This window comes from Rhineura floridana, chromosome 18, assembly GCF_030035675.1.
Source record: "Rhineura floridana isolate rRhiFlo1 chromosome 18, rRhiFlo1.hap2, whole genome shotgun sequence".
NCBI classification, from domain to species: Eukaryota; Metazoa; Chordata; class Lepidosauria; order Squamata; family Rhineuridae; genus Rhineura; species Rhineura floridana.
Genome location: NC_084497.1, coordinates 13,790,651 through 13,810,783, shown reverse-complemented (window position 1 = coordinate 13,810,783; position 20,133 = coordinate 13,790,651). Strand labels below are relative to the sequence as shown.

General features: G+C 46.8%; 1 protein-coding gene across 1 annotated transcript; it reads left to right on the top strand.

The window, feature by feature from the left end:
* The first annotated feature begins 4,560 nt into the window (after positions 1-4,560).
* LOC133372810 (claudin-16-like) lies at positions 4,561-18,583 on the top strand. The gene is made up of 5 exons (XM_061601894.1): positions 4,561-4,650; positions 8,538-8,664; positions 12,440-12,601; positions 13,819-13,883; positions 18,386-18,583. The coding sequence occupies exons 1-5, from the start codon at positions 4,561-4,563 to the stop codon at positions 18,581-18,583; spliced, it is 642 nt and encodes a 213-aa protein (XP_061457878.1).
* Positions 18,584-20,133: the final 1,550 nt, after the last annotated feature.

The window sequence follows — 20,133 nt, the reverse complement described above, 5'->3', positions numbered from 1 at the left end:
GTGTGGTGTAATGGTTTGGGTGCTGGACTATGGCCTGGGAGGCCAGGGTTCGAATCCTCACTCAGCCATGAAGCTCGCTGGGTGATCTTGGGCCATTCACAGCCTCTCAGCCTAACCTACCTCATATGGTTGTTGTGAGGATCAAATGGGGAAGGGAGAACCATGTACACCACTTTGAGCATCATCCTGCCTTTTGCTCTGCAATACGCATTTACATTAGAAAAAAACCCAAAGACCTGTCTAGTCTTGTAACCTGTTCTCACAGAGTTCCCACCAGACATCTAAAGACAGCAAGAGCAAAATGGCACTTTCCCCTTATGCTACCCAGCATGTAGCACATCTGATATTTAGAGGCATTCTGCCATTTTAAAGTTAATTCCCCCCCCCCAAAAAAAAGGCTGACAGGTCAGAACCAGCCAGCTCATTTGACATGTAAATATAGAGTCTTTAAGAAGGTGGAACTAGTTTCTTTGTAAAGGTTCTGGCTGGCTGAAGGGACTGCTGTCATTGGAGATGGAGCAGATTTCATCACTGGCCATTCAAGAACCCATCTTAGGAAGGAGACCAGCTTTTACTTGTCTCAGCTTCCCATAAATATGTGAGGCTTTATCCTCAGTGACTGACTTCCTGGAAACATCAGGAGTCCAAAAATGGTCTCTCTCAGAACCTTTCCTTTGCAAGGAATTCTGCATATCCTCTGAAGCCCAAGACTCTGCTCAAGCAGGTGACATGTAACTAGGTAAGTTAGATTGTCTTTATTGATCTTACTTGCAGGCCTCTGTGTACGTTGTGCGATTATTGCCTTCTACTTTTCTCTCCATCATACAATTATTTATTTTTTGACATTTGCCTTCAGTACTTTTAAATGACTTCTTTCTGGTATTTCTCACTAAAACATTTCCCCTATGTGCTAAGAACGTTGCAGAGTAGCAAAATTCGGCACTTGAGCATCTGAGTGAGCTTTGCGTGTTTGAATCTTTGCTAAAGATTACATCTTTCTTGGAATTAGTCAGACTGAGACCTTAAACTTTAAAATAAGAAATACCTACTTTATTCTGGAAGTACATACTTGATAGGAAAGAGTTCTGCATCTAGCTAACTAGCTAAGTTGGAGACGCAAACACTAAGCCTAATGTTTGCCCTCATGCTGGGAGGAGAGAGACAGACAAAGAGAAGATGTCTGCTCTCCCTCTCAAGAGAAAGAAGGAGGAAGGAGATGTGGTCAACATCCTGAGAATATCGGTCTAACAGGAAGGGAGAGTCAGCAGGAGGTAAAAGGACAGGTATAGCCTAGCAATCAGGAGGTCTCCTCTCTATCTACCTTTTTTAACCCCAGCTGGGGAGGGGATAGGCAAGGGGAGCAGATGAACAAAGAGGAAGGATAAAATGCAATGGACTGATGATAGTGCACAAAGTGCGAGAACAACAAAACCCAGCAAACCAACAGGAGAACATGTAAACAAAAAGTGTTTTCGAACAAAACAGGTTTCACCTGCCATCAAACAGGAAGAGTGCAGAGCAGTGAGGTCCAGAATCTGGGCTAATAAGAAGGCCTGATTGGGTGGGTCTGCCCTCTGCACCTTACAGGACAGAGGGATGTGTGAAAGATCCTCTCCTAGCAGCCTCTAGGTGCAGGTGGAGTCATGTGGGAGGAGAAAATCTTGATGTCTGAAGGTGGGCAAAAGAAGTACAGTCTGCATGCTCAGAAGCACTGATGATTACTATGTTTGTGAGAAAATGTGAAATAGGTCTCTTAGGTTTCAGCTTTACTAAGCCCAAGCTCAAATTAAGCCCTGAAGTCTTTCTGGCTGTTTGTAGCTCCTCGGTGGTCTGGAATATGCAATCTTTGTGTGCTCTCCAGCAGCAGCAGCAGCAGCAGCAGCAGCAGCAGCAGAGAGGAATACATTGCCAACTCATCAGACTATTCATTCATTCATCAGAGATGTTATTTATATATTTATTTTAAAAAATCCTACTTTCAGCCAAATAAGTCTTCCAGAGGAGCTTACAAATTACTACAAACAAGACAGTCTCTGCCCTTAGGCTCTTACAATACAAAAAGAAGATACAACCAACACAAAAGGAAAACCTATTGGGAGGGAGGAGGAAATAAGCAAGCTCAGGTACAAGTTTGTAGTTGCCACTTCACCTAATAACCAGCTGAGGTGGAAAAGTTCAAGGAGAGGTAGAGCCAAAAGTTGCTGGTCCTTCAGGTGCACCAACGGAGCAGCCCTGCACCCCCTCTTTTCCCTCCTTGCTATAGCCTGATGGAATGGCTGCTGCTAGGTGAGAGTTTATGAGAGAGGAGACTAGCGGTTAGCATTTCAGAGGGAAAGGCAAGTGACTGAATGCTGCAGAGCAGCACCTAACCAAATGCAGACCCCAGGATTCTGAGAACAGGGAGCAGATCTGCAGGATCTGAGGCTTTTCCGCTGGTGTAAATGATGGTCTTCGGCTCCACCTTCTGGCCAGAGCATGTCATGAAAGCCCTGCAAAGGAAATGCTTTTATCACTGAACCATCAGGGTGGCTTTCAGACAATGAAAGAAATCTTTGCAGATCAATTGTTGTTTTTTGTGACTTGTGTTTTATTGAGATTTCTAGTAAATGCAACAACAAACAAGTAAAACAACAAAGTACAATTAGAGGAAATTTGCATTTGTTGCATTTGTGCAGCTGAATCTGCCAGAGGGAGTTCAGCAGTGGCCTTCCACAGTTTTCCAGCCTTCACTTTATTAGTTGCCATTTTGAGCGTGTCAGTTTCACACACACACTCCACTGACCTGTCAAAAGTTGCAATGTAACAGAACAGGGATGTTAAAAGCTAGGAGAACTAAAATTAGAGCATTTGAGATCTCCTCTAAGGCCCTCAACTGAAGCTACTTAAAGGCCATGAAAAGTATAGACAATCATCCGCAATAAAAAAGAAATGAGGAATATCACCAAGATCCAGTTAAGGAGCCATCTTGGCAGCAGGCTGCCCCCCCCACAGATCAATTGTTTTAACTTTAATTGATTATCTCCATGAATAAATCTGCATATATTTGCACATATAAATAAAACCAAGTGTTCTGAAGAAAAAAGTCCCAGGTCCCCTGCCCTTCTTTTGAAGAGGAAGCCTGTGTGTGTCACACAAAAGTTCAGGTTTCTTTTTGACCCGATTTTGTTGCATTGTAGGGAAGAAAATTCCCTCAGATGGCAGTAACGCTGGGGAAGTATCGCAGTACAAATAATGAAGTGGAATGATGCGTGGTCAGTCCAGTATAAATCCACCACAAATGCACTCAATGACATGTTGTTGTCGTTGTTGTTGTATTTATATCCCGCCCTTCCTCCCAGCAGGAGCCCAGGGCTGCAAACAGAAAAGCTAAAAACACTTTAAAACATCATAAAAAGACCTTAAAATACATTAAAACAAAACAACGTTAAAACTATTTTTAAAAAAGCTTTAAAAACATCTTTTAAAAAGGGTTAAAACATATTGCAATCAATCAATCAATCAATCAATTATTATGTCTATTGGATTTTAACCTGTTTTTACCTTTTTGTACACCGCCCTGAGGGCTTGTTGCTATAGGGCGGTTTAAAAATGTAATAAAATAAATAAAAATAAAAATTATTAAAGAAAACATATGAAAAGCAATTCTAACACAGACGCAGACTGTTGCAAAACATACAATATTTACAACATTTGGGGCTTTTTAGTTCAGAGGAAAGGCGTGCAAGAGAAGACATGATAGAGCCATATAACAGTATACGGAGAAAGTGGATAGAGAAAAGTTTTTCTTCCTCTCTCATAATGCTAGAACTCTCAGACCTCCAGTGAAGCTGAATGTTGGAAGATTCAGGACAGACAAAGGAAAGGACTTCCTCACACAGTGGAGAGTTAAGCTGTAGAATTCGCTCCCTCAAGAGGCACTGCTGGCCACCAACTTGGGTGGCGTAGACACATTCATGGATGATAAGGCTATCAATGGCTATTAGCCATGATGGCTACGCCCTTCTTCTGCTTTCGGAGGCTTTATGCTTCTGAATACCAGCTGCTGGAAACTGCGGGAGGGGAGAGTGCTCTTGTGCTCAAATCCTTCTTTTGGGGTTCCCACAGACATCTGGTTGGCCACTGTGTGAGAACAGGGGCTGGCCTAGAAGGGCCGTTGCCCTGATCCAGCAGGCTCTCCTTACGTTCTTACACCTGCACAAAACACCCCACCAACACAAAAACACCAGCCTGGAGAGTGTTCCTTTGGCTCTCTAGTTGTTCCCCTTGAAATGAGGCTTGAATGCCATGACCTCCAGGAGCACAAATGGATGCCAACAGGGCCTCTTCTGTTCCGCCTGACATTTAAGCTTTTCTGTTCCCTGTTAATCTCGGCAGTCAAAGCCTCCCGTTTCATTAAAATGCACCACTGCATTTTCAGCCTCTAAGCCAGACCCCAATGAGGAGGAGGTCTCCAAACATACAGAGCCCTGGAGGAGAAAATTCAGCACCTGCTGCTTCCTCACCTGAGCCAGGGAGAGCCTGTGAGGCAGGACCCCAGTGGGGCTGGTTGCTGGCCCTCCAATGGGCCCCGCTGTGAGCCTGCTCTCCATTTTCTTGGGGGCCCTGGCCTTTATCTGCACCGTGGGCGCCATCTGTACAGACTGCTGGCAGGTAATGAGAGCAACCCCTTTTCCTTGCCACTCTTTGGGAGGAAGTTGTGCAGGTGCACCCAGGCTTCCGACAAGCTGCATGGGTGGGTGCGTGGGTGGGTGCCAGAGCTAAGGCATGCACTGCAGGTGTCCTTACATACCCCTTTTTCTTGTCCCTGACTCGGGTGGTGGTGGAGATCACTGCCACTATTGATTGCTTTTTAGGGTTGTCCTGTTAAAACTGTGTTATCGTGAATAGCTAGTACTTCAGGCTTCACTTCCTCTCCAAAGAGTTTCTAGAACAGAGGTAGGCAACTGGTGGTCTGTGGCCCAGATGCGGCTTGCAGGACCTTCTCTTCCAGAATGCAGACTCTAACCTTCATTGAAGCCAATGGGAAGGGTGTGGAGAGCATTTTCAGGGGGTTGCAGCTGGGGAAGGAAGGATTCACTCTCACCATGGGCTCCTCAGTAAAAATCACCCCCCCATGTGGCAATGAAGCTTAAACAAAATTAAGTTGGATTCCTTTCCTGCGTAGAGCAGCAGGTTGGACTCAATGGCCTTGTAGGCCCCTTCCAACTCTACTATGCCATGATTCTATGAAAGCCTTCCATTGCTACAAAAAGAAGGCTGTTTTCAAGCTTAATGCTGGGAGGGACATTTTTAGGGGGAGGATATACAGCTGGTATAGCACAGTGGGGAGGAGAGCCTGCCTGGGAGTCCAGAGTCTGAGTTCAAATCCCCGCTCGTGTCTCCTGGGTATAAAGGGCCAGCTAAAGATCACCCCACAGTGAGTGGCTTAGGGGTTACGTGCCCTGCCACCTGTGCAGCCGTGGGCAAGCTGCAGGTGCTAAAGGGTATGTTGAACTGTTGATAACTGACTGTAGGACACTTAGATCCTCTCCCCACCCCCAGTATACTTCAGAAATCCAGACACTTTCCTGGCTTTTAAACTGATGGATGAGAGGTGGCTGCAGAGTAAATTAGCACAGCAGACATCTGACCATGTAGAGCAGAATAGTCAGAAAGCAGATTTCTATATAGTTTGCTGGTAGGTAAGCAAGAACTGCTGACTCCCCAATTGTCTAAAACAAAACCACGCTCCCCACCCAAATGAGTCTGCCAGAATGGAAAAAAGCTAAACCAGGAGTGGACTTTTGCCTTACAGGCCTGTGAGCTCCATTCAGTTCTGGTACTGATAACAAATTCCTTTGCTCCAAAGGGGCTCAGAGGTGTTGGAATATATGTGGTTCAACTCCAACTTGTGGGTTGAGGCCGCATGGGGTTAAAAAGGGTAGCTAGAGAGGAGACCTCTTGGTTGCTAGGCTAATACCTCTCCTTTGATCTCCTGCTGTCTCTTCCTTCCTGCTAGACTGATATGCATAGGATGTTGATCCCAGTTCCTTCCCTCCTTCCAGCCTTCTTCTTTCTCTTGAGAGTGGAGCAGACATATTCCTTTGTCTCTCCATCTCCTGAAGCATGAGGGCAAGCACTGGGCTCAGTGTTTGCATCTCCAACTTAGTTAGCTAGATGTAAGGACTCTTTCCTATCAAGCATGTACTTCCAGAATAAAGTAGTTGTTTCTTATTTTAAAGCTTAAAGCCTCTGTCTGACTAATTTGCAGGGAAGGTAGAATCTTTAGCAAGGATTCAAACACACACACATAAGCTCGCTCAGTACTCTCCATTCCCAGCGCGACTCTTGCACAGTTCTCCGACAAGAGGCCCACTCTTCTTTTATTCTAACTACATGTCTTTTGCTCCTTGCTCTGTGTGGTAGTCAGCAGAGCTTGGAAGATTACTTTTAAAAAGTAATAAATAACAGTTACAGTTACACGGCCCCAAAAAGTAGTAATTACCGTTACAATTACAATTGCTTTGAAAGTAACTGATTACTTTACTTTTCCTTCGAGGTAATCACTACAATTACATTTCAGTTACTTTTATAAAAACCGCCTACAAGGTGCTGGCCTTGGCTGCTGCACATCTAACTAGCCTAAAACAACATTAAAAATAAGGACACACATATAGTCCTTAGGTAGTAGAATAATTATTTTTATCCTTAAGATAGCAATGGTGGTCTCTCCACTGGTAAGGGTGGTAGGGAGGGAGGCTGAGGCCACTACTCAGATCTTTGCACATAAAACCAAGTGCAAACTCCCCCCCCCCACTCAGACAGAGCATAATCTCTCTCACTTAACCACCTCCCGGACCCTGCCCTGCCACCAACTAAGGGACTCTCACTCAAGCAAACATTTTCCCCTGAGATGCAAAAAAGTTAAAATACTGCAAATGCAGCACAGTAGCCAGAGAGGGTGGGGGAGGCCACTTTGTGTGCCAAGTGCAAACACAGTATTCACACACACACACACACACACACACACACTGTCATCTTTCACCTCCACTGTTCTTTATCTCCATTCTGCTGCTGCCTCCTTCTCCTCCTTTACCCATGTTCTTGACCTCCGGATCCTTTTCCCCTCCACTCCATTCTTCACCACCACTATCCGTTTTTTTAAATAATTGTTTTCTCCACTCCACCCTGTCTCACTCTCTGCCTCCTCCCTCGTCGCCTCCTGCCCATCCACAGAGCACGAGGAAAGAGCTACACTGCACAGAAGCCCAGTTTGAGGCACATGATTTTCATCCACAAATCAGAGGAGCAGAAGACTTCCCCTGCCCCCCCAAGTAATGCCCAAAAGTAATTCTGGAAACATTACAATTACTCCACAAAAGTAGTGAAATTACTCCTAGTTCTATTACAATCAAAATGTAAAGGAATTACCCACTCGTTACTCAAAAAAGTAATGAATTACAAGTAATTCGTTACTTGTAACTAGTTACTTCCAAGCTCTGGTAGTCAGTCCATTACCCATCCAGGGGGCGTGCCTTTGACAATGAAGAGGGGCTGGGCACAGATCCCTAGTATGAGACTTGTGCCCCTATTTTCATCTCTGGAATACTGGAGGGGAAGAGAAATGGCCCCGGCTAGGAGTGCAGTGTTGGTCCACAATGTAATTGCCTTAACCGTACACCCATGTACCTAACTGGACTTCTGGTCCTCGTAGAGGTTAGAGGGTGGGGGCTGTTGGTTTTTAAGGGTGCCAGCAGAGCTGGTGGGAATTTAAAATGTGTTAGGGACTTCTGGGAATGTTGCTGGGTACTTGAAAGGATTTGGGGTGCAGGCCCATGACACAAATGTGCATTAAATTTTCATACACTAATTTATATGTATGTCTTTGGGCAAATTAAGATGGCAAGTAGCTTGGGTGGCATCTTGCCATCTCTCTCTCTCTCTCCCTCCCTGTGTGTGTGTGTGTGGGTGGGTGGGTGGGTGTGTGGGTGGGTGTGTGGGTGTGGAGAGAGAGAGGGGGGGGCAAGAGATCTGGGGGTTAGCACATAAAACCAAGAACACTTTTCTATAAAATTCCCAAAGTAATGGACAAGTGAGCCAATACTATCATGTTAAATTTATTAAATAAAGTAAGTTCACATCCTCCCTTCCAAAGAAGCCCTAGGGGGCAGTGATGATGATTATGATCATTATTATTATTTGATTTAAATCCCACCCTTCCTCCCAGCAGGAGCCCAGGGCGGCAATTTACATACCACCCTTCCTCTCACAGAGCAGAGCATAGTCCCAAGATGACAGAATGCAGTACAGAAATAATAATTAAAAAACATTGATTATTATCCACATACTACCCACTAGAGATGTGAAGTTTGAGTGACTATGATCTTACTATCAACAACTTCAGAGCTCAACTGCAATCTTGACCAGGAAATGCCAGCATATTTTTTTGCTGTCTTAGTTGCAGTGCAACCTCAATTCAACTGGTGTCCAACTGTTTTAAATCTGCAGTGCCCTGAGTGGACCATCCAGTGAGGCTCCCTCCCTCCCTTCTCTTCCAGGTGAACAGCAAAGGCTCAGTGGTCCTCAGCATGCGCTGTCGAGGCCTGTGGGGCGAGTGCGTTTGGGATAAGTTTGTAAAAATCTGGACCTGTGACGTCTTCAGCTCTTACCTGAATCCACATCCTGGTAAATTTTGCTGCCCAAAGTTCGGTTCAATACCAGGTGGCCAAGCCACTGTTGACAAGGACAGCTCCCAGGCTGCACAGCAGCAGAGTGGCTGGTGGACAATGGACATGGTTGGGCGGTGAGCAGGGCAGCCAATGGGAGGAAGAGCCAAGGGGGGTCACTGGAGGTGGAGACAACTTGTCCTGCTTTTTTCTCCACTTCCACCTCCCTTGTAAAGATACTGAGGACACTTGAGGCAGTACTGCAACTACTTAGCATCTAACTAAGTAGGATAGTCTCTGAAAGATTGCACATTGAGAGAAAAGGTTTAATTGCAATACTTCTTTCCTCCCCTGCCAACAAATGCATGAGATGGGTCTAGAGCGCATGATAAATGAAGAGGGGGGAGGGAACAGCTGGTGGCTCCATGTCAGTAGGGCAGTGGAATCCACTCTGGGTTTTTGTCCAAACTTTCAGGTTTCTATCCAAGGTGTTCTTTACCTCCTTCTCAGAGGTTGTGGTTGGCAGGGATCAGGGCCAGGTTTGGGAAAAGAGGGCCCAGCAAGGTTCATCCATGCTCTGCTTGTAAGAAAGGACCTCCTGCTGGATAGCGGGTGGGTGGAAGAGCATCTCTTCAGCTCTTCCCCCATCCCATCAAAAGAACATAACTTGAGAACACCAGAAGAGTCTTGCAGCGGGATCAAGCCAGTGGCCCATTGAATCCAGCATCCTGTTCTCACAGTGGCCAACCATGGTGAGAACTGAAAGATATTGCTGTTGTAGTGGGCCGAGAAGCATGTGGGATACTGGGATTGGTGAGCGGGGTTAGGGAAAGGTGTGGGATTCTCCTTCCTTGCTTGCTGAACAAAACAGATCTTCATCTAGGAGGCAATGACTCCTATGAGTTTAAACTAGGGGTGAGATGCCTCCAGCCAGGGGACTGAATGGGGCCCACCAGGCCCTTGAGATACACTGTGGGCCACACCCCTTGTCCCCCAGACCATATCCCTCACTGGCCCTGCACCATGGCCTCCTCCTTGCATGCTTTTGCAAAATTAGGACAATACCTCTGGCTTGTGGCCTGGATGGAGGCTGCAGATATGCATGCTGAAGTGTATGTTTGACAAACCTGAAGTGTTTACATGGCTGGAATACAAAGGCAAAAGCCCCATCCATTGCCACACTCACTCTTGTCTCTGGGTCTGCCCAATCACTGGCATGCGGCCCCCAAAAGGTTGCTCCTGAGGGAACATGGTCCTTGGCCTGAAAAATGTTACCCACCCCTGGCTTAAACCAAGCACTGTCCTGAAAGCATTCATTAATGCTTTTTGTTCAGGTGGTAGTTGTTATATTGATTATTTATTCATGTGGCATCATCGATGGGCATGGGGCTTTGCAAAATAGAATAGGACAAATCCCTGCCCTGAGGAGCTTGCAATCTAAAAGTCAACGCAGAGGAAGGCAACAGAGGAAGTGAAAGGAGATGGAGGCAAATGAGGGGAATGATGCATTTACGCCAGAGAGGGCAGTCATGTGGCCTTCCAGGTGCTGCTGCACCCCAACTCCAGTGTTCCTCTTTCAACAAGCCTTTTAAGTAGAGCCCTTATCCCAGTCTGCGTCTGTGCTGGAATTGCTTTTTTAGGATGTTTTTAAAGCTTTTTTTAAAAAGAGATGTTTTGTTTTAATATATTTTAAGATCTGTTTTAAAGATGTTTTAGAGTGTTTTTAGTGTTTTGTTTGCCACCCCTGGGCTCCTACTGGGAGGAAGGGTGGGATATAAATTTAATAAATAAATAAATAAACTGCCATCAGCCCCAGCCAGCAAGGGCCACGGTCAGGGATGATGGGAGTTACAGCCTGGCAACAGCTGGAGGGCTGCAGGTTCCCCATCCATGGCTTCTGACTTGAACTAGGAGGTGAGAACAGCAAGGGGCTGCCAAAGGAAATCAAGAGGATCCCTTCTCCTGATATGGGAGCTCAGCTTCCTAATTTACATAACAGGTATGCATCCTGTCATGCTGAAAGCTGAGTCAGGTCCCCTCAAGCATCAGGTAGGTAGACTGTACTTAAGAAAGAACCAGATTGCATGATTATCTGCTAATGAGTTCATTCGTCACCTTAATGCAGGGGCAGGGGCAGTTAGTGGCTCCATGTCAGTGGGGCAGTGGAATCTGCTCCAGGTTTTAGTCTGAAATTTCAAGGAGCTGCCCAAGGTAACACCACAGTGCAGGGATGGAGAACCTGTGGGGCCGCTCCAGATGTTGTTGGATCCCAAACTCCCAGCTGCCATCACAGCCAATGGTCAGGGATGACGGGAACTGGAGTCCATCTTCTGGAGGACCACACATTCCCCACTATGGCCTTAATGAACAACAAAGCAAAAGGATATATTTTTTGAAGACTGTTGCAAAACCCTGCTTCAAAAGTTGGAAGGAGGGGAGGTGGGTATATCACAGGTGCTAGCCAGTCTGCCCCATCCCTGGCCGGCTGGTGTTGCATGCTTTCAGACCCATTTGGAAAGACTTTGGCCCTGGAGAAGAACGGGCATGTTTGTACTGAGCGCCGTGTGAGCGATTCCAAACTGGCTCCACTGCTGTAGAAAGGCTACATTTCTCTTTGCTGCCCAGTAGGGTAAATGCATGGAGCACTAAGACTTTCCCAGGGGAGGAGACCAAGGGGGGGGGGGAAGAAGAGCTGGTCTCTGCCCAGTGACACCTCCCTAGCACTTCCTCTTCTAGGGTTATAACTTGCCACCACATCCAGAGCTCCAGCAGGTGAAATGCCTTCTTTGTTCTGGAAATCAATTATTTCCCTGCCACACACACACACAAAATGAATTTCTTCACTATTTCGGTTCTTGTCCTACTTTTCCATTTTCTATTTTCCCAGAATGTTATCGTAAGAGGCAAAGAAGGACTGCCAGTTGCTGCAAATCAGCACTGTGTGCAACCTGTGGAACTCACTGTAACAGGATGATGGGAAAGCCAGAAGAATCTTTGAGTGGTTTTTCTAAGACTCAACCAAATTCATGATGCGTTGGTTACCATTAGTCTAGGGCGGTAGGGGAGTCGGCTGTACTGTGCAGTGGCTTGTTGCTATGGTACAGAAACACTGAACAGAGTGGTATCTTTCTCAGAATACATTACCATGACATCCACCAGTAACAGTCATTGCTGATGGGTTCAGGACAGAGAAAATTAAGTACTTCTTATTGATGCAATGTGTTATTATGGGATTTATTAGCACAGGCCCTATTGGTGGACATTAGCTTAGATGGCATTTTTTTAAAACAAAATCCAGAGCCATGCTAACTTGGAATGGAACCTCCACATTCAGGGTAGTCTACCTCTGACTTTTAGATGGTCGTGACCTTCACACTCTGCTTGTGAGGCATCAGGAAGCCTGTTGTTGGAGACAAAATGCTAGATCAGTGGGCCCTTGATCGAACCCAAGAAGGCTTGTTCTTATGATCACTCGTCACTAGCTGCTGAGAGTGATTGATAGAAGGTTGGCCCAATGTATAACTGCTCTATGGTTTGTTCTAAGGCAGTCTTCCCCATACTGGTGCCCTCCACATGTTTTGGACTACAACTACCATCAGACAGTAGTTGTCTAAAATACTTGAAAGGCAGCAGAACTGGGGATCAGAGACAGGATACTGGGGCAAACCACCCCTTACCTTCCCAGACAAAGCAGACCCAGCACTCCTGTATTTAACAGCTCCATATTTCCTCCCCATTAAAAACCACACTATTCCCTGCTGGTCTCTGACCCTTTGCTGTGTGTCCCTCTCCAGGTGCCATTGTCATTGCAAGAGCCTCAATCATCACGTCTGCTGTCGCAAGCGCTGGAGCCTTCCTCTGCCTCCTCTCAGGATGTAGGTATTTCCGCTGCTTCCAAGAGGCCACGGCCAAGTGGCGCTTCCTCTGCCTGTCTGTGGGATGCGATCTCTTTGCAGGTATGTCCACTGCCAAAGGCGAGAGCCCACTCCCCAACACAAAAGTGATTCCTGGCGGCACCAAGGTGCAGATTAAACCCATAAACGCATGCATGCACATTAGGGCTGGTCCACACATGTGCGCTCACCTCTTTGCACTGCTGTGTCAGGAGCAGGGCCGGCCTCACCATTAGGTTCTGAAATTCAACCTCCAAAGAAGGTTCACCCTTTTGGCCACAGCTGTAATCTCCACAGAGGCAGCTCCCCATTCGCACTGAAAGAAAAGTGTTTTCAAGCCTAAGTGCTGCAATGGGGGCCATTTTCAGTGGTGGTGGGGTTGCAGGTCATGTGGAGAGGATGATTAATTCTTCCCTTATCAATGGTGACTATACGGATATGGGACTGCCTTCAAGTCGATCCCGACTTATGGCTACCCTATGAATAGGGATTTCATGGTAAGCAGTATTCAGAGGGGGTTTACCATTGCCTCCCTCTGAGGCTAGTCCTACCCAGCTGGATAGGGCCTGCTCAGCTTGCCACACCTGCACTAGCCAGCCCCTTCCTTGTCCGCAGCTGCCAGCTGGGGGGCAACTGGGCTCTTTGGGACTCTGCAGCTTGCCCACGGCTGCACAGGTGGCAGGGCACGTAACCCCTGAGCCACTCACTGGGGGGTGATCTTTAGCTGGCCCTTGACACCCAGGAGACACGAGCGGAGATTTGAACTCACAGACTCTGGACTCCCAGCCAGGCTCTCCTCCCCACTATGCTATACCAGCAGCCTCATAACTTTGGTCATATAAGGCAAAGGGCGATTATGGTTGATCTACTTATTGATCTGAAAGAAAACAAGCCTTTGAAAAGAGAGAGTTGCCATTGACTGCTCTGCTTCAGACAGCAAAATATCTTGGGCCGGCCCTGGTCACAATGACTTGTATTTGAAGGAGCCTTGTGTGTGTGCCTGCATGTGTAAGAGTAAGATTTTCACAACTGCTTTCTGGGTTGGAAGGAGGCCAGCTCAGAGCAGTGACTCAGGCAGAGAAGCAACAGGCAGCTCCTCTGTGGACAGGTACTTTGGACTCACAGGAGCATTACCTTACTGAATTCCTGTATTCCGTGTAGCAACACCAGTGGGCTTGCTGCACCATTTGGAAATTCCTGGGGCTCGCAGGAGGGAGGGAGACAAGTCCTTCTGCCCAAGTGTGAAAGAACTCACAGAGTTCTCCTCCCTTTCGTTTTAGGCCTTTTGTCCTGCGTCGGAGTAATCCGATATTGCCTGTACGTGTTTTTCCAGCACCAATACGAGGTAGTTTCCTTGTGTGCCATGATTGTGTGTCCTTTTTGCCAGCCCCCTTTGTGTTGCTTCCATTTTACATCTCGTCAAAAAAAAGAGAGAAAAAGAAATGTTAGGATTACTTGTGGGCTGTGAGGCTTTTGAAAGAGCATTGTAATCATTCTGAATCTGGACTCTTTGCATCACACCTTACCTAAAGCCCACTGGGGGTTCGCCTCCTTGGGCCAGGGCCAATTTGTAAAGGATGCTGCCTTAGCCCTGGTACCAGATTCCCTCTCCCAGGTGGATCATGAGTGCTAGAACAGGGATGCTCTTAGGCAGGGCTGGCCCGAGGCATTTTGCTGCCTCAGGCGAAGGGCAAGATTGTACACACACCTCCATTTACAGAAGCTGAATCTTGCTTCAACAACACTATCGATGGGGAAACATCCTCACCATACCTGGACGCAGCAGGCTAGCTTTGGGTAGCTCTGTGCCAAATAGCTCTCCCACTTTCTAAAGCATTCTCCATCAATCAACGGCAAAATAAATTGCATCTGAAAATCATCAAATCCTCATGGGGTGCATGATTTGTGTTGCCTTTCCAGCATACCTTGCTTTCAAGTAAGGCTGAGGGGTGTCTGCGGGTGGCTTTTTGTTCACTCTACAGATCGCCTGGCTTACACTCTGCAGCCTTCCCCACTTCCTGCACTTCAGTCAAGGCCCAGGGAAGACACCAAGAGGCAACTCCTCCCCCACATGGGTTTTTCAGATCAGGAAGCACGGGCCTCTGACGTCTGCCTCCTGAGGCAGTTGCCTCAAATGTGACAGCAAGAGAAGAAAAGTCTGTGTGTGTTGGTGGGTGGAGTGGAGACTGTGACGCCCTTCCCTGGCTCTCCCTGTCAGGTTCCTACCTGCACGTGGCTACTGCCTGTCCCTAGGCACCACCAGGGACTCCACCAGTCCGGACTGTCCTTTATTTTATTTTTTCTCTGCCCGCTCTAGCACAGATCTCAACAGATCCCCCTGCTAGGCAACCACCAGTCACGTCCCAATACTAGTATTCCCAGAGACTCTGAATACTGGTATTGTTATTCTCTTCACCGCTGCCACCATTTGTTACAGTTCCCCTTCAGCCTTGGTCATTACCTTACCCTCCCTTCTGGTCTGTGAAACCCCAGCCAAGGATCAGGCCTTTGGTAAACCAAATTAAGTATTTATTAAAGATAACAAAGCTAACAAGATTAACAAGATTTCTTCTTAAGGCACATAAGCATATGGTTTTACTCAATACTAATCTGAACTCCACCTCCCTCCTGGCAAACAACTCTCTAAACCCCACCAAGCAACCCACTCAGTTCTCTTCTCCCCCCCAGATTCCACTCTCACTCTTCCTTTTATACGTTCAGCCATTTTAAACACTCAGCCAATCATCTAGCATTCTACTGCCCATTCACTCCACCTCCTCTTTCACTCCACTTACCATGTATCTTCTAAACAACCAACACTTACCATATATACATTAATATAGGAACATCACAGAGACCAATGCGGGAGGGGGAGCAATTTTAAAAGGAAAAGTTGGGAATCACAAAAGCAAAAGTGCAGGGAGCATGAGCGTTAGAGCAGAATAGATGCTCACAAGAACCAAGGATGGCCAAGAGCTATATTCCCAGACGTGACTTTGCGGTCTGCGAGTGTCAGGAAGGAGCTGAGGGGGGAATTTGGCGACACAAAAGGATCTCCTCATAACCACTTGAGCTCCATGGCAATCAACTGCATTTAGCAGTAAAGGTTCTCCACTTTCACAGCCCATGTACTCAGGTGCCATTGTAGAACATGCACACATACATGTTTACACATTACATACATGTTGCATACAAAATCTGCTGGAGAGGTGTGACAATGAAGCAGGGAATGGCTCGGATTTGCACTTTGAGCTTTGCCCTGTGGAAAAAACTCTGAGCTGACTAGTTTTCACCGTACCTTAATTCAAATTTGACAGGAACGCCAGAGGGGTCAAATAAAATTGGCCCAAGGTTAGCTTGGCATGGAATCTGCCTGTTGTGACCATCCCTGGCCTACTCTATCACTTGACCATTGTCTCCTGGGTACCAACAGAGTTGGGTGAATTCTGCCCATCAGTCACTTCCTGCCATGCCCTCTTTGGTCACTTCTCTCATTCTTGGCTTGTATGGCTGGACTTGAGACCACAAGGCGTGGGTTGCCTCCCTGGGAGCTGAAGGTGGCATTGTTGTTGCTCATTGTGCACTTGTTTCTTTTGCCCTGCACCGGTTTGGCAGGTTTTTGAAATGCAACAAAACCCTGCGAGATTTGTGCAACCTGAGCCTTGGATAAAAGACAGAGAAAATTAGGAATGACAGCGTGACAGTCTAGTCACATTGAACCACTGTGGATGCTTCCCATCCCAAAGACATTTCATGAGTCTTCTATTAACTTTTTTTGTGGCAAGAGGGATGAAGAGTCCACCAGAGGAGGCATCATAAGACAACAGAAAAGAGCACTATACATGTACACTCATTACATGCTTAATTTAAGCTATTTTTGTGTTAAATATTTAAAATTAACTTTAATTTGGGTTGAACACTGCCTGCATGCTTTCTCTTATATCAGGGATGGGGAGCCTTCACCAAGGGTTCAAATTTGGCCAAGCTTCAAACACACACCTGCTGCACACCTGATGTCATATGTGAGGTGTGGGACAGATAGAGATATGATTGCCAATGCACAATCAGGAGACTTAAAGTGCTCCCCCAATTAAAGTGCACTGGCAGGGAAAAGCAGGTTGTGTCCTGTCTCCCAATCAGAGAAACAGACTCAGGACTCAAAAACTGGGTTTTGCACAGAGTCTTATTCCAGAGGTTAGCACAGGAACATAGCATCAAAACATACTAGGCATGGGTCAGGATTCAGAACACAAGCAGGTGCACTAGGCTATGGAAGAAACTGAGACTTGTCACATCAAAGTTCTCACTGCAATACACTCCAAATAAAAGGGGGTGGTCACTCTACCCATGTGAGTTTAGTCTAGCACTTCCCAGTCTTTGAAACATGGCAGGGACTACTCCTGGGAAAAGAGGAAAATTTCCCAAGTTATAACCATCATTCTCTGACCTTCATGACCTTGAGGAAACAGTCAGCTCTGACTCTGTGAGAGATTTCCCCTCCTTATCTCTCTGGAATTGTTCAGCAGATTGATTAAGGCCTGGCTACTGCATGAATGAGTCTGGGCTAAGTGACAGCAGTGATGGTAGACTACATTCCTCACTCTCCACCACAGGCTGCGGGGGGGGGGGGCTGCTGAAGCCTTCCTCAGCAGAAATGCTAACAGGACCACTAGGCACAGGGCTGACAGGAGTTTCAGGAAGCATTTTCTCTGTTGTCTCACCAGACCCTTCTCCAACACCTACAACCCCCCTTCCCATTCTCCAATCCTGCCAAATGTTCTTCATGGAACACATGACAGGTAAAGCCAAACTTCAGGTGCTTTACAGCACTGTGCAGGTCTCTTTGCAAGCCCCATGAAGTGCTTTGAAGTCCCAGCTTTGAGACTTCAGAACGTCTAATCATTGTGATGTCAGATGATTGACAGGTGGGCAGTCTTGTGAAATTTGGACCATGTGGTTTGGAACTTGGACCATGTGGTTTGGAACTGATTTGGATCTGGCCCACAAAGCCAAAAAGGTTCCCTACCTTGCCTTATATCTCCATAACTAATAGGGCTAGTGGTTGTGCAAATAAAGGGAAGGAGCCAGAAGATCCCTGAGAGCACTAGGCTTCTAGCATGACGTGCTCTGTAGAGTCCACCAGGCCCAGCTCATGCTAATATTTCTCTATGAAGGCCATGCAGACCACATCCAGCCTGCAGGATGAGGGTCCCCAATTCCTGCTGTATGGGATTATGGTTTAGTACAATCCCCTTACACTTAGCTGTGTGAACCAGTAGCTCCCAAATTGTTTGAAAAGGAAACTGGAGGCTTCCTGGTAGAGCTAGAGATTCATCTGAGGGACTGTAAAGCATTAGGGGGGTAGCGAACAGGGGATCTCAGCGGCCTTACTCTGTGGATAACAATGGCTGCTTGCTAGAGGAGGGAGCATGTGGGACTCTGTTCTTCAGTGCCACCACCTTGGGCAGTGTCAGCAGGGCTCAGGCAACCCGAGGAGCCCGTAAGATGCACCGTCCTTCCTTTCTGAGCATCGTGACTGAGCTGCTTTCAAACTGCCCACCAGCCTTGCCTCTTCTTTGCATCTTTATTTATTTATCCATCAGTTTATGTGTTTCTGGCATGAAATACAGAAAACACTAAAATCAACAACAACAACATTTCAAAGTAAGCATGTAATATATTAATTGACTCACAATCAACGCCATCAATAAAACTGACTTGGTTGCAGGACACAACACAACAGCCCTAGTTGACAATGTGCTTCGCCCCCTCCCTCCCCATCCCCCCAAAGCCTTGGATTCCCTGCTAACTCTTTGATCAACCAGCTCTTTCCTTCTTCCCTTCTAGGTGTCTCTGAGCATCCCTGGATTTCCAAGCTTTGAATATGGCTATTCCCTGTGGATGGCTATGGCAGGGGGGCTGGCAGCCCTCATTGCAGCTGCTGCGTCATGCTATGAAGGTGTGCTCCTGAAGACCCTCCACGCAAGCCCGACCAAGGAGCTTGCTGGCCATGGCCCTGGAAAGACCGCCTGGACATATGTGTGAGAGAGGGAATTCCCCGAGGGCATCTGCAGAAATAGAGTTAGGGCACCTTCACCAAAAAGTAGGTTTTGCACAGCAAATGTTACAGGCTTCAAGGCTAACTTTAGTGGAAGGTTAAAGAATACAGACAGAAAACCTTTTCAGACAGCAGACGGTGCTGTACAATCCACTGTGATTGCATTCAAGATATTTGCCTGAATATGTTTTGCTGCCTTAGCGAACAGGGCTGTCTTATATGTAACATATGGGTCGCAATCTGACAGTAACCAAGAAGCTTTCACATAAGGAGTCTCGCCCTGTAAAGCTGTCAAAATCTGTCCCAGGAATCTCTCTCTAGGGGTCTGATATAGGTGGCAAAATAGTAGGTACCTCTCCCCCACCACAGATGCAGAGCCGTAGGTTTCTTGGAATTTGCCTATATCTTCCGTCCCAAACGGCCGAGGGCATAGTTTGAAAATGTAGTTCTTTAAATGCAACTCTCAGGGAAGAGAAAGTGAGCATTTGTAAGTACTGGGCTCTTTCGTGGTTTGATTTCAACCAACAATACCAATGGGAGAAATTTGATAATTTGATTAGATCTAAATCCTGATTATTATCCAGCCTGTATAACCAGACTCTCAGTTTATTTTTAAATCCAGGGATAATAAAAAAGTCCAGTGGGAGGTTTTTAGAAATCAGTAGCTCTTGGCATGACTTGGCCCAACTGCCTTTCCTCCATTGCTCTCTCAGGCATAACTTTGGAAGACGATCGTCTGTCATGTCCAGGACCCTCTTGTAATATAGAAGGGCTGCCTTCTGCGCCCTGGCTTTGACCGAAACCATGCCTGTCTCTGTCCTGATAAACGGGGCTGTCTAAGGCACAGTATATTCTATGGGCTTATTCATGCTTTATCACCACTTATTTATTTATTTACTGTTGGAGCAGACGACAATGGAACCAATGACCTAGGGAGGTGGTGGGCTCTCCAACACTGGAGGCCTTCAAGAGGCAGCTGGACAGGCAGCTGTCAGGTGTGCTTTAACTTGGATTCCTGCACTGAGCAGGGGGTTGGACTTGATGGCCTTACAGGCTCTTTCCAACTCTGCTATTCTATTATTCTATTTATTTATTACCTGTGAGGAATTGTGCAACCTGGACTATCCGTGCTCAGGAGAAATGCCCAGGTGAGAGGGGCAGAGCCTCACTTTGCCTAATGTTAAGGCTGCCCCTGCCTTCCCAAACCAAGCAGAATGAATAACAAACAGCAAAACAGGCTGAGAGCATCAGCTTGATGGTGCACATCATGGTAGGTGTTTTGTAAGAGCTGCTTCTCTACTTGCCTCCAAGGCCTTCGTTCACCATTGAGCTGGTCTGGTCTGTCTCACTTGGGACGTGCTCTCCCTACCAGGAGTTCAGCTCTGGAGAGGGGCACATTTACTGGGCATTTATTGAGGCCCCAGCAGGGGAAAAGCCCATCACCTCAAGGGTGTGGTATTTTGGGAAATACCAGCACCAGTCAGTCAGCCTTTATGCAAACGTGATGCCACCACCCGCCACCAGATCCATTTATCAG